General features: G+C 40.9%; 1 protein-coding gene across 2 annotated transcripts; it reads right to left on the bottom strand.

Annotated features, from left to right (window-relative positions):
* Nucleotides 1-561: 561 nt before the first annotated feature.
* On the bottom strand, nucleotides 562-6,821 carry IL26 (interleukin 26). 2 transcript variants are annotated; one of them, XM_030960630.1, is made up of 4 exons: nucleotides 6,662-6,821; nucleotides 5,089-5,220; nucleotides 1,256-1,321; nucleotides 562-1,170 (listed from the first exon to the last, which is right to left on the bottom strand). In XM_030960630.1, exons 1-4 carry the CDS (start codon nucleotides 6,671-6,673, stop codon nucleotides 1,084-1,086), a joined length of 297 nt encoding a protein of 98 aa, XP_030816490.1. In that variant the 5' UTR covers nucleotides 6,674-6,821; the 3' UTR covers nucleotides 562-1,083. The 2 variants fall into 2 exon arrangements, with proteins under 2 accessions (XP_030816490.1, XP_030816492.1); XM_030960632.1 differs by having other exon boundaries at nucleotides 5,155-5,220.
* Between the last annotated feature and the right edge of the window lie 4,726 nt (nucleotides 6,822-11,547).

Below are 11,547 nucleotides of genomic sequence, written 5' to 3'. Positions count from 1 at the left end.
ATATCCTCCCCTGAGACCTCCCCCGTTTATAAGCTATTGTCTGCCCTCAGTTCGGGGTCTTGGGATCTTGGGCTCGGGGAGTTTTACCATCAAATAAAGTTACTCCAGTCCCCCAGGGCCCGTGCTGCTGCCTTTTGTTCCTGCACCAAACCTCCACTGGTAGCTGGGATTCTGCAGAGCTCAAACGGGGGCTCTGTCGCACCCCTGTTACCACCTAGCCGGGACTTAGCACACCGCAACAGGGGATGCATTCATGGCCTAGATATTTTCTCTTGGTAAATCTTTAAAAATGTGAGAAAACTAGAATTCCATCTTCATTCTGTACTATATGGAAGACATTTTGGAAACCACTACCATCAACTTCGACAAACTTCTCACAAATCATTTTACAATCCTAGTGAAAGTAATCCATTTATTGTGTTTCCTGAGTGTCTGATCTCATGTAGATCATGTTGCACCTAAAGCTCATGCATGAGTCTGAAAAAAAAGCTTTTACATTAATTGTGTATTTTTTATTAGTGATCAATTATTACTTTAAATTAATAATAAAGATAAGCAGTATATAATTATTTTTCTTATTTACACATAGAATGGCTTGTGTCTACTGTTATATATCTAGAACCACAAGCCCCAAAGGAAATATAGCTTAGGGGTGGGATTTTCCAAAGTGATCCTCGTTGCTTTGAGCTGTATTCACACAGAGTGGCACAAGCCACGGCAAGATCATGCCCACAGCACATGGGACATTGTGTCTGATGCTCAGGGTAGCAGATCCCACGTTCTGCTGGTGCGGCACCTTTGGGGGCTGCCCACGAGGCAGCGGGCGGGCAGGCAGGGTGAAAGCACAGCAGCATGCTCTAGCTTCTCCACAGGCAGAACAGGCAAAGCTGCTGTGCCAGGTTAACCAGGAAAGCTTATGAAAAGCCCTCTTCGTGCCACTTGTGTTACAGAGGGTCTCTTTCCATGGGAGGGAGTTACTGCCAGACACATTGATCATCCGGCTCTCAGTTCATTTTCAGGCCTTTTGGGTATTGATCTGGTCTTCTCACAGAAGCAGCACACTGTCTGTCACGTCCTCCTTCTTCATATGATGGTTTGTATGTAGGCCTGAATCCAGGGAAGGAGAATGTCCAGTTCATGGATGGCCTTGTAGATTCCCTGATCTCCAAGCTGTTGAGAAGATAAAGGCATTAGAAAAGAAACTCACTACAGCCCTTGAAAAGTGTAGTGGGGAGCCAGCACCGCCTGTTCTTACCTTAAGAAAGACTCTCTTTAACTTTTTGACTGCAGAAGTTAACCTTGTGGATGGAGCACACGGAAGCTGAAGGATGAAAAAAACCCAAAGATGCTGATATAAAGACGCAGTGATGAGGAAGAGTCCAGCCCACAGTGTGGCACTGTAGGGCTACCAGTAAAATGTGTGAACTCAGCATCATTTCAGTATTTCCCAATACTTCAAATGTGTTCTTTTACCTGCTTGCTTCCTGCCAAGTTGAGTTCACAACACCCCAAACTGGTAATATAAGTACCTCGAAGTTTTCTTATTAAACACATTCTATCTATCCCAGGAATCTTTGCATAAGTTGCAGTTACAGCTTTTGCACATTGTATTATAGCTGTAAGATTCAAGGTCCTTTAGCTCTGAACCCTCAGAACCTCTGGACCTGAGAGAAGGCAAGACTAAGGGCCAAAGACCATTGCAAAGTACAGGGAGCAAATTTGCACATTTCTGCAAGCCCTCCAAATACGTTTATAAAGTTAATTTATGTTTTCCTCTGTTTCCCTGCCCATTTCTCCACTGTGTGATTAATTAGTCTGGAGGGCTTAGCTGTCTCCTCACCACCCTATCTCTGGCCACTCAGCAGTGGCTACCCACAGCTTTTCCAAATGTTTTTTTTTAGAGTTGCCAGACTAAGCTTTCTGAGCAATACAGCTTACTGATCCTCAGCTACCTGGACTGTCAAAAATACATTCTTTCAGAGAAAAAAAAAGGAAAAATTTGATGTCTTCCAGTCTACAAACAAGGACATCATGTTTGAAAAGAATAAAGGCAAAGGTCCTCATCTCAACACATGAAAGGAGATAAGTCCTCTGAAATGAATGGTTAATCCTTTTCTATCTCACATGCAGTACTTTAAAAAGGAGCACAAACATTTTCAGGTTACCTTTTGTGCTTCCCAAAGTCACCTCACATGATGAAAGTGGAAAAAAAAAAGGAAATCTTTAAAAGACATTAAAAGAGATGTAAATAAAAGTAAATTTTTTAAAAATCGTCCAACCAAGGTAGTTCTTTCTAACCCAGAGCTTTTTTTTTTTTTAATGATCTCCATCTTGTATAGTATAGATTTCCACAAAATACTATTTGGCAGCAGAACTGGCCTTAAATGAGTATGTTTGCTTTCGTGGTGATACACATTACAAACTCTTATCTTCTTGCATAAACTGCAAGTAACTAAATGAGCTGGCCAACAAGCTAGAGTATTGAAAACTCAGCTTGAGGTCTACAAGTTCTGCCTAAAATGATAGAGAAATATTAAAGGCTCTGCAGGAAATATATTGTCTTTCTGCACTCCATTCAAATATGAGAAAACACTTCTGCAGTGCTCTACTGCTGTAGCTGTAGGAACATAAGTCCAACTTCAGAAGCAACTTCACCCTGTTCTCAGCAATGCTGACCGGGGCACTCAAGCAAGTAATGATGTCAGTGGTGCTGCAGGTGGGTACTCCAAGTATCCAAGGAAAAATATCTGTTCCCTTTACCTTGCAGTCATAGTCTAAATGAAAACATCTGACTTTATGGCAGAAAATCAGTTTAGAGATTTTCAAACTTACAGATTTCTAAAAAACTGAACTTGGGCCTCTATATCATTGAAAAATATTAATGCTTCCTTGTTTGGGCAAAACCAAGAACTGGCAGGGTGAGAATCATAATATTGTAGTATAAAGTCTTTGGAAGTGGTTGGAAAGCAAATATTGTTAGGATTTCTAGGTAGCACACATGCCTCTAGGTGGCCAAATTACAGCCCAAATTTGTGAAAGAATATGAGGTGAATGTGTCTATAAAGGTGTCACTGTTTCCCTTAATTGTATGGAGAGCTTTATTCTTGAAAGGTAAAAAATTAGTCACATAATATGTTGTCATTGGAGGAAATCCCTTCTTAAGACAAACATCTTATAGCTCCACTAGGTAATAGCCACTAAAGAGCTATGAACAACTAAGAACACTCATGGATGAATGAGTGTTAATTTATTGAGGAGTAATATATGAAAAAATCTCAAGTTTACTTTTAGCAAATGATCCATTACTTTCACCCTATTCATAATTTTTGTTATTCTTTTACATGGCTTTGTATTGCTGGGTTTGAATTAATACAGACATTTCAAAAAATATTAGTTTCCAGAAATGACGTGTCTCCTAGAAAATCATGGTGAGCTTTTCAAAGAGCTGTTGTTTTTCTACTAGCAGGGACAGTCTTATCTTTCTTACCCACACATTTATGACCCAAAAAGGTAAGTTGTTATGTTTAGACTTGTGTTGGGTAAAACACTGGCACTAATTATGAAAAAGGATGCAGGAGCTCTGAGAAACCTGCAGCATTTTGTCTCCACATAGCACAGACACAAATGTATTACTAAGCAATCTAGCAAGCTACAGTCACGGGATATTCTGAATTCAGTCACAGTTGACAGTCTAAACTCCTCAGTGTTGGCATTTGTACTGGCATTTATATAGAATGTAATTGTTTCTCCAGACAAAAATGTAATCTCTATAAAGCATATTATACCATCTGAAATTATATTGTCACATTCTGGAATTACAGCATTATCTGGAATTTTGACAGTCACAAATAATCACAGCAATATGATCACAGCAGATTGCTGTGAATAATGGCTATAAATCTCAACAGTTTAGCATGGTTTGAAATACAGAACCTGAAAGCTGGTGAAGTTTTCTCCCATTAAGATTTGAATCTTTTTACGTAATGCAAATATCCCAGTTCAGTTCTGACCTATAACTCTGCAAAGAGATTTCTGAAGCTGTTTGGTTTTACATTGCAAATGTTTTTGTGCACGTAGAACCACTGTCCTTTACTTTCATGCTACCGTGCAGTTCAGATTAGCCAAAGTTTCAATTAATTTAATTCAATAATTAATTGACTTGCCATCATTCTCTCACTTTTTAAAATCACAGTAGACATTTGCCTGGATATCCATGGCTATATTTCACCCTAGGTCACGCTCCCCTTTCTGGGACACTGTTATTTTGAGGACTTCATATTTAGGGGAGGAAAAAGGATATCCATAAGATATTTAGTTTTAAGACACACCCAGTCACTATTTGTTTACCCTTAAAAATTATGTGAGAAATGACCAACAAGTGATGGCATCATCTTGGCATCTACCTGGTATGTTAGTGAGTATATTTGCACAGGCAAAAGTGTGCTCTAACTGTTGTCCTGTTGTTACTTAGGCAGAGCTGGTAAAAGTGCCTCTTCTCTGGGGCACCTGGAGACATTTTGTCAGTGAGCAACATCACTGACAACCTGCTCTGACTGTGAGCACAGCTAATACATAGGAACTGCTCCCATGTGCTTCATAACTGTGGCCCCTGCTCACTCATGAGACACCACCAGTTCTTTCAAACTCAGTATGGAGGAGCAGAGATGACATGTGAGTAAAGATTACACACCAGCAGAGGGTATGTTGTTGAAGAAGGAAAGCATTACCACTGTAACATCACAGAAACTTAAGGAGCCTCATTTCTCCCTGTGACCACCCTGTTTCTTTGCAGCTTTAGTGAGGAGAGGGCAGCACAAGGTGACATCCACAGTAGGAAAGTGGCTTGGCTCCATGGGATCTCCACCACCTTTCACACTCCCCACAAGATCACTCTGGGAGGAAATGAATGGTGTTAAACTTCCCTGGGCCCAGTGGACAAGCCCTCGAGAAGTTGGGTTCCCTGTGGTGTGGGTCACACCATCACTCTGAATCACCCTCTGCCTCTCCATCTGCTGAAAAACTGAGATGGAGCCCTTTCCTAACTTCTGAGAGGGACAAAGTTGGCTTAGCGCTCAGGAATATACTCACACAGGCATCCATGTTTGCTTGCAGGACCTGGAAGGCACTAATAAAGTACAACTTGTCACTTCCTACCTCAAGACGACTGAAGACATTTTTCACATAGAAGGAGAGGAGCTGATCTCGAACAGTGCAGTTTATCTGAAGACAAATTAAGTAATGATTTGCCAAATGAATACCCCCAAAGTCAATTTTTATGAGGCTAAAATTTCAACCTCATAAAACATGCATGTTTAGAAAGTGTGCAATCAATAAAACTATTTTTATGAATTTTAGTATCCAATTGAACTGCATCCTTTTGTCTTAAACAGCTCAGTCTGCCTCTGTGGTTTCTGAAGGAAAGGCAGGAGGTTGCTGTGCTGGCAGGCACAGGAGTATTGGTAAGACCAATCATGGTCTTACACAACAGAAGGGACAGCAACAAATGTACTTAATGCACAAAGAGTAAATGGAAGATAAATTGGAGAGTTAAGTCAGACCATCTATGTCAAATTGTAGGAGCCATTGTATGTGACATTTTTCCACTCCTCCACATCACTGTCCCATGCCATTTGATAGGCTGTAGGGTATCCAGCCCATCCCCAACTGCTGCTCCAGAAAAGATCAGTCATCCTGTCAGCTCTGTATTGTATCTGCCTGACCTGTGGGTTCTCTTGGACCCCTGAAGGTATTTCAAATGACTGCATGCCTATTTTTAGGCAATGGAATGAAGTGTCAGCTGAGAGATTCCTGTCAGGAAGCTAATGCAGATGCAGATGACACCACTCAAATGTGGATATCTGTGTGTAGGTCCCACACACAAGTGAGGAGCCTTCACTCCGAACATAATTGGTGAAATCCAAGGGACATCAAAGGCCAATAGGTCTATATTTAAGGATAAACCAACTCAGTTTGTCTTGCTGACTAGATCTCTGCATGAAGAAAACTAAAATGTCTCACACACTTACAGTCACAATTAGACACCCCAGGGCTTGTTTCTCACTCCCATGCTGAGTTGCGCTGGGAACTCTGATGACCCTCTTCCAGTGCACCTGCAGAGGGCTAAGCTCAAAGCAGCTCCTTGGGTGTCTCAACTCCCTGCAGCATGCCCGGGCTATCCATGGTGCTGCACATCCTCAGCAGAAGGTGCCTCAGCTGCGGGACAGTGGCTGTGGCTCTGGCTCTCCTGTGGGAGCTGGTGCCTGAAAGCATTCCTGGGAGGCTCACATGCAGCCAGGGCTCACAGGAGGGAGTGCTACAACAAGCACACTCCTCCCTGACCAAAAACACCCTCACCCCAACTTCCCTGGCACAGCGTGACTTCAGCTGCCTACAAAGAAGTGCCTCCAGGCAGTCTTTGCAAATCCACCTCTTTCTCCCCATATCATGATCAACCATCTCTTCGTATCCCAGGGTAATATCCCTTTCTTGTGACAGAAAAAACACTCTTCCTCTAAGCATGTGGCTTTCATAAACGTCTTTCCCAATTAAACACAAGTGATTTTTGCATTAGTTGTCATTTCTTTTGATCGTGTATTCCTGTTTCTATTGACCAATAGAAAGTCAAAGTAAGAAAAAGGAAAACAGGTAGTATAAATCTTACCATAAACAGCATTTTTGTAGTCTTTTTAAGCAATCTAGTGGTCTTGATGAGATCCTTCTGTAAAATATAATATGATAGTATTAATTAACACAAGCAGAGGAAGGGAGACAGTTTTAAGTCTGGTTTGTACAAAACTTAGTAACAATAATATTAATCTTCATTGTCTTCTTCAGATGTAGGGTGAGGACTCAGTAAATCTGTATTTCAATCCCAGCCTAACTGCAAATTTCTTTCATGGCAAACTCATCCAGCCTCTCTATGCATCTTCTATGCATCATTTTTTACCACCTTTACAAAAGAAGTAGAGGCATTACCCTGTCTCTCAGGACTGTAGAGATCGTTCAACTTATTAAAGTTTCCAGAAGCACAGTAATTAAACTAATAAGCATCTATAAATAAAATCAACTTTTTCAATTAGTGGGATCAACTTACAGGAATAGATGATTTTAAACTAGTTGCCTTGACATACAGGTTCTCTGTCACCTGGGAGAGGAGTCCTTTTCGGCAGGTATGTTTTCCTGTAGGTGACTTTTTGCCTTCCACAGCAAAAAGACAAAGCAGAAATAAAAAATGCCCAGATCTGAAAATAGAACATCCTTTCATCTTCGCTCCCATATCTTCGAGCCTCTACAGTCACAGCAGCATGTGTGATGCAGCCAGACTGGTTAGATGACAGAGGGTAACCTAATTTTGTTAACCCTCAAAGTAACTTCTTCCCCGAGATGCTCACGCAGATAACCTATTGCTTATGTGGTGGCTGATTGGTATTTTTGCTGTGCTTTTTTATACGGCTTGCTCCACTTTCAACAAATTCGACCACAATCATCTATGACGTTTTTCTAAACGATATCTCCATATTTACTGGCAACAGGGTCAAGGTTTCCAAGAAAGAAGAATTTCCCTATCATGTGAGAAGTCTTCTTTCACTTAAGTGGTGGTCAAGTGAGGAAAAGGTAGTGGAGCATTAGTTTAGTTTCAAAACATGCCAAATGTGTTCTGGGGTTTTTTTAATTTTTCCACAAAACATTATGGCAGCACTTTTCTGAAAGGTAATGGCCCAGAAGGGAAAAAAACTTTCCTAATTTACCCTGAAAAGGATTAGAAAATCTGTTATCTATAAGGAAGCTGGACTGCATGGTGTTTAGAACTTCCCTGTTCAGTTTTTGAGATTGGCGTTTTTTCCAGGGTATAGCATCTATCAGGTGTTTGCTGCCTATTTTAAATTCTGTAGTCTTTTTCCAGGGCAGACTTTGCCCCAGTAGGAGCAGTAGACTGCTCAGTGTGAAAGAGAGGGCTCCAGGGAGGGCTCTGTGGAAGGACCAGGACATCCTTGGCTATCAAGTCAATTTAAAAGCCCACTGCAAGTCGTGGGCACTGGGAAATAATGTGCAAGATCACAACATATCCATCACGGAGGTTGTAAATGTAAAATAGTAGAATCAAATGATCACTCTTCTACAAAGGTGGTCAGAGATTGGGCAATCTCTGTCTCTGGCCTGTTTCCAACACAGCCAAATGCCGCAGGTTTCTTAGGTACTACTCCAGGCAAGATCACTCCAAGTATAGACTTCGAAATCGTGAAGTAACACCAGCCATGTGAGGCTGTTAAGCCAAGGATGGTTTTAAGTCAAATGTCAAGATCCTCAGTGAGACAACTGGCTGAGGTGTGTGCAAGAAGATGAAGAAAGCAGGTTTTGGTCTAGAACAAAATTTCCTTGACACCATTTTTGTTGGACGAAAAAGGAAGCCCTTGAAATATTCACACAGGACAGGCATTTGACTTGTTTAATGTTTCAAAAGCAACATAGAAAACTTTAAACAGATCAGAGAAAGTGGTTTAAACTGCAGCTGAAATGACTCAAAGTGACCATGTTAGATCCAGCAGCAGAGCTCTTTGTCCCTCTATGGTGGCACAAGTGTGCCTGTGCCCAGGACATGTGTCAGCTCTGGGAGGAAGAAAGGTGAGACAAGCTGGGTAATTAATTCACTCCAGCCTCAATCCCACTGACCATTTACACACACAAGCATGCAGCCTACAGGCCAAGCAGGGTTCTTCAAGCATCCCACCCATAACAGCTCTGGGAAATGCATTTTTCCACAGAACCATCTACACATCACAGTTGCTCAAGCTGCGCTGAAGTGCGGATGGGGTCCATGAACAAAAACAACCAACAAGGGGAGGAGATCTTAGATTTTGGAAAGTGGAGAGGATGATGGCCTGAGGCTTTATGTGCTTTTTAGTGCTCATGTGAACTGTGGTCTCTATTTAAACATTCTAAATGCTGGTCGGGCTTGCCAGATGAGGTGCACTGAACCTCAGCACACATGACATGTGGACAGCAGATTAGCCTCTTATTGCTAGTTTATTCCTAGAAGAAGATCTTGGGTGAAAGCAATACAGTCAGAATGCAAAACTGCCTTGGTGTGGTACTCCTTGGTCAACAGTTTTCCTCTAAATGGAATAAATGGGTCATGTAGCCAGTCTGTAGTGGCTTTTCATAAGAAAATCAATAATTTTCAACATCTCTGAAACTTCTAATGTTGCTGGAAAATCCGTGAGCCCACAAGTTTCATTTTGTCTCTTCTGTGAACTTGTATCACCATACTTACAGGGCTGTAAGTGACACCTTTTTATTGGGCTCTAGACACCTCTGGATGTGAATCAGTAAATGTCTTACTGAATTGGCTGACTTTTCAACTGGGTGGTGAAAAAGGATGCAGGTAGATGGAAGTGCAAGGTAGCCATACCTTAAAAAATAAATAAAAATAAAATTGGGCTTTCCTATCACTCCTTTCATAAAAGAATGGAGGCTGCCATTTCATAACCAATCCTATAAGATCAATTAAACTTCCACGAATTTTGATACAACGGTTTGATTTCTAGTCAGAAAATAGCCAATATTCTTCAAGTTTTTTATGTGTAACTTGTTCAGAACAAAGACGGTCTTTTCTTTCTGGGTCTTGTGTAGCACTTTGTATTTTAGTGCCACTTTGGCACTCATTTATACCATAAACATGGTATAAATAATGTAGAATACCAAAGAACCAGTATTACTCAGTATTTTAAAATTATAAGAAGCAGAAGAAAAAACAAATTCAGGGACCAGCACTTTTAGCAATGAAGTCAGAAAATACCTGCAAGGCTTTGAATGAGCAGTGGAACTGATGTATCCAGAGTAAGTCTGAGGACAACAGAGAACACCACAAAGCATGTTGGCTTCCATGAGTAGCCTGGAAACTGGAGAAGTTCAAGGACTCTGCCCCAGAGGCAATGGGCTCTCTCTTTATTGGAAAGTTAGATGTACACTATCAGCCAATACTTCAGGAACAACACAAGTGAAGTTTGTGTGTTACATCTATACAGAATTGATAAAGCTTATGACCATGAGAATGAACAAGAAAGAAAATAACTAAGAAAAAAGTGTAAGAAAAACCACCAGAGTAGTCAGCTTGCTAGATAACAAAATCTTGCCTGATTTACCCTGTGTAGGGACTAAGTTTCAAAGCAAGTTGTGTATGACCTATGCTCCATGTGAGTGCGTGAAAACAACAGCCTGATGAAGATCATTTCTTCTCTGCCTTATTGAGAGCTGTAGAATTGTCTTGATCTACTGAGCTTATTAGATATAATTAACATTAAATTCTCTTGATCTGTGGAGAGCAAACATGTACAGCTAGCACTGCTGCAAAATTCTCTTAGTCCATTTAAGGTAACAATCATATGCACTGGTTGTTTTGCAGCTTAAATGGCTTTTTGATCTCCATCCACAAAAAGCCTTGTCTAGTTTCTTACTTAGGAATCTTCTCACTTTTCACAATTTCTGTTTATTTCGTTTCCTGTTAGTATAACTAGAATTAAATGTCGTGTACTTCCTATGAACATTACTCATATTTGCTTAACTGCTGCTAATGTTATGCTTTCTCTTAGGACTATTCTCTACTATTTTTTTTTTTGTTTCCTTATCCTGTTTGAATCACTTTGTTCTTCTGAAAAATAAGAGGTCTTCATGAAGAGGTGCAGTACTTGTCCTCAGAAACATGATTTGATAAACAACAAAGAAGTTTAGAGATATTTTACAAAAACTGAGGGTAACAACACTACTGTTAGGACATAAAAAATTGAGATACCCTAGTACTTCCCTTGGAGAGAGCAGTTTGGAGAAGAGAAGCTTCTAGCATTCAATACTGAGCCTGCAATTTTCTAAAAATAGTTGTAATGAACCCATAGGTAAGCCCGGAATACCCACCTGAGTTAAACTGTTTCTTGTGACCTTCTATTAGTATAATAGGAACACTTGGAGCTGCCATAGATTTTGTACAAGTCCTGTACAAGTACAGAACTACTATGAGCCAGTTTTTCAGACAAGGGAACCTACATTACCTGTGCAAACTCAGCACATAGGCACCCAGTGATCCACTACCACTAGCCTCAGTGGTCGTAAACATCAGGGGAACAACAGAACAGCACAGAGAGGTATTACCAGCAGCTACAGCTTACATACTATAAACACACTGCTCTGGTTAGGAAAAATAAACCTGCATAAATGAAATATGGACAGTGCGAAGAAAATTAAAATCACTGGATGTCCAGGACTGGATGTCAGCCTGGTGCTTTTCCCATCCTTACACACAGAATCCCTGCTCACCCACTTTTCATGGTGCCTGTCTGGGTGTCCTTCAACTGCCTTTGCCAAAGAGCAACGAAGATTTAGGTCAGAAGTGACCTAGGCAAGTCATCCTGTCCAACACTCCTGCTCAAGAGGGGCCACCTACAGCTGCTTGTCTGGGACTGTGTTTAGTCAGCTTTCGAATATCTCTGAAGATGAGACTTCACAATCTCTCTGGTCAACCTGTGCAAATTTTTGGTCACAGTAGAAAACTGTCTT

This window comes from Camarhynchus parvulus, chromosome 1A (assembly GCF_901933205.1).
Source record: "Camarhynchus parvulus chromosome 1A, STF_HiC, whole genome shotgun sequence".
In the NCBI taxonomy this organism is placed as follows: Eukaryota; Metazoa; Chordata; class Aves; order Passeriformes; family Thraupidae; genus Camarhynchus; species Camarhynchus parvulus.
Note: the sequence above shows the minus strand (reverse complement) of the source record. Positions and strands in the feature narration are given on the sequence as shown.

What these genes read in the sequence shown, in the direction of transcription:
- IL26 (XM_030960630.1), bottom strand. An exon ending in AAGCAAACATGGATGCCTGT is followed by an intron (nt 1,322 to 5,088) that starts GTGAGTATATTC and finishes TTCATCCTTCAG; the next exon opens with CTTCCGTGTGCTCCATCCAC. An exon ending in TAAAGAGAGTCTTTCTTAAG is followed by an intron (nt 1,171 to 1,255) that starts GTAAGAACAGGC and finishes TCTTCTCAACAG; the next exon opens with CTTGGAGATCAGGGAATCTA.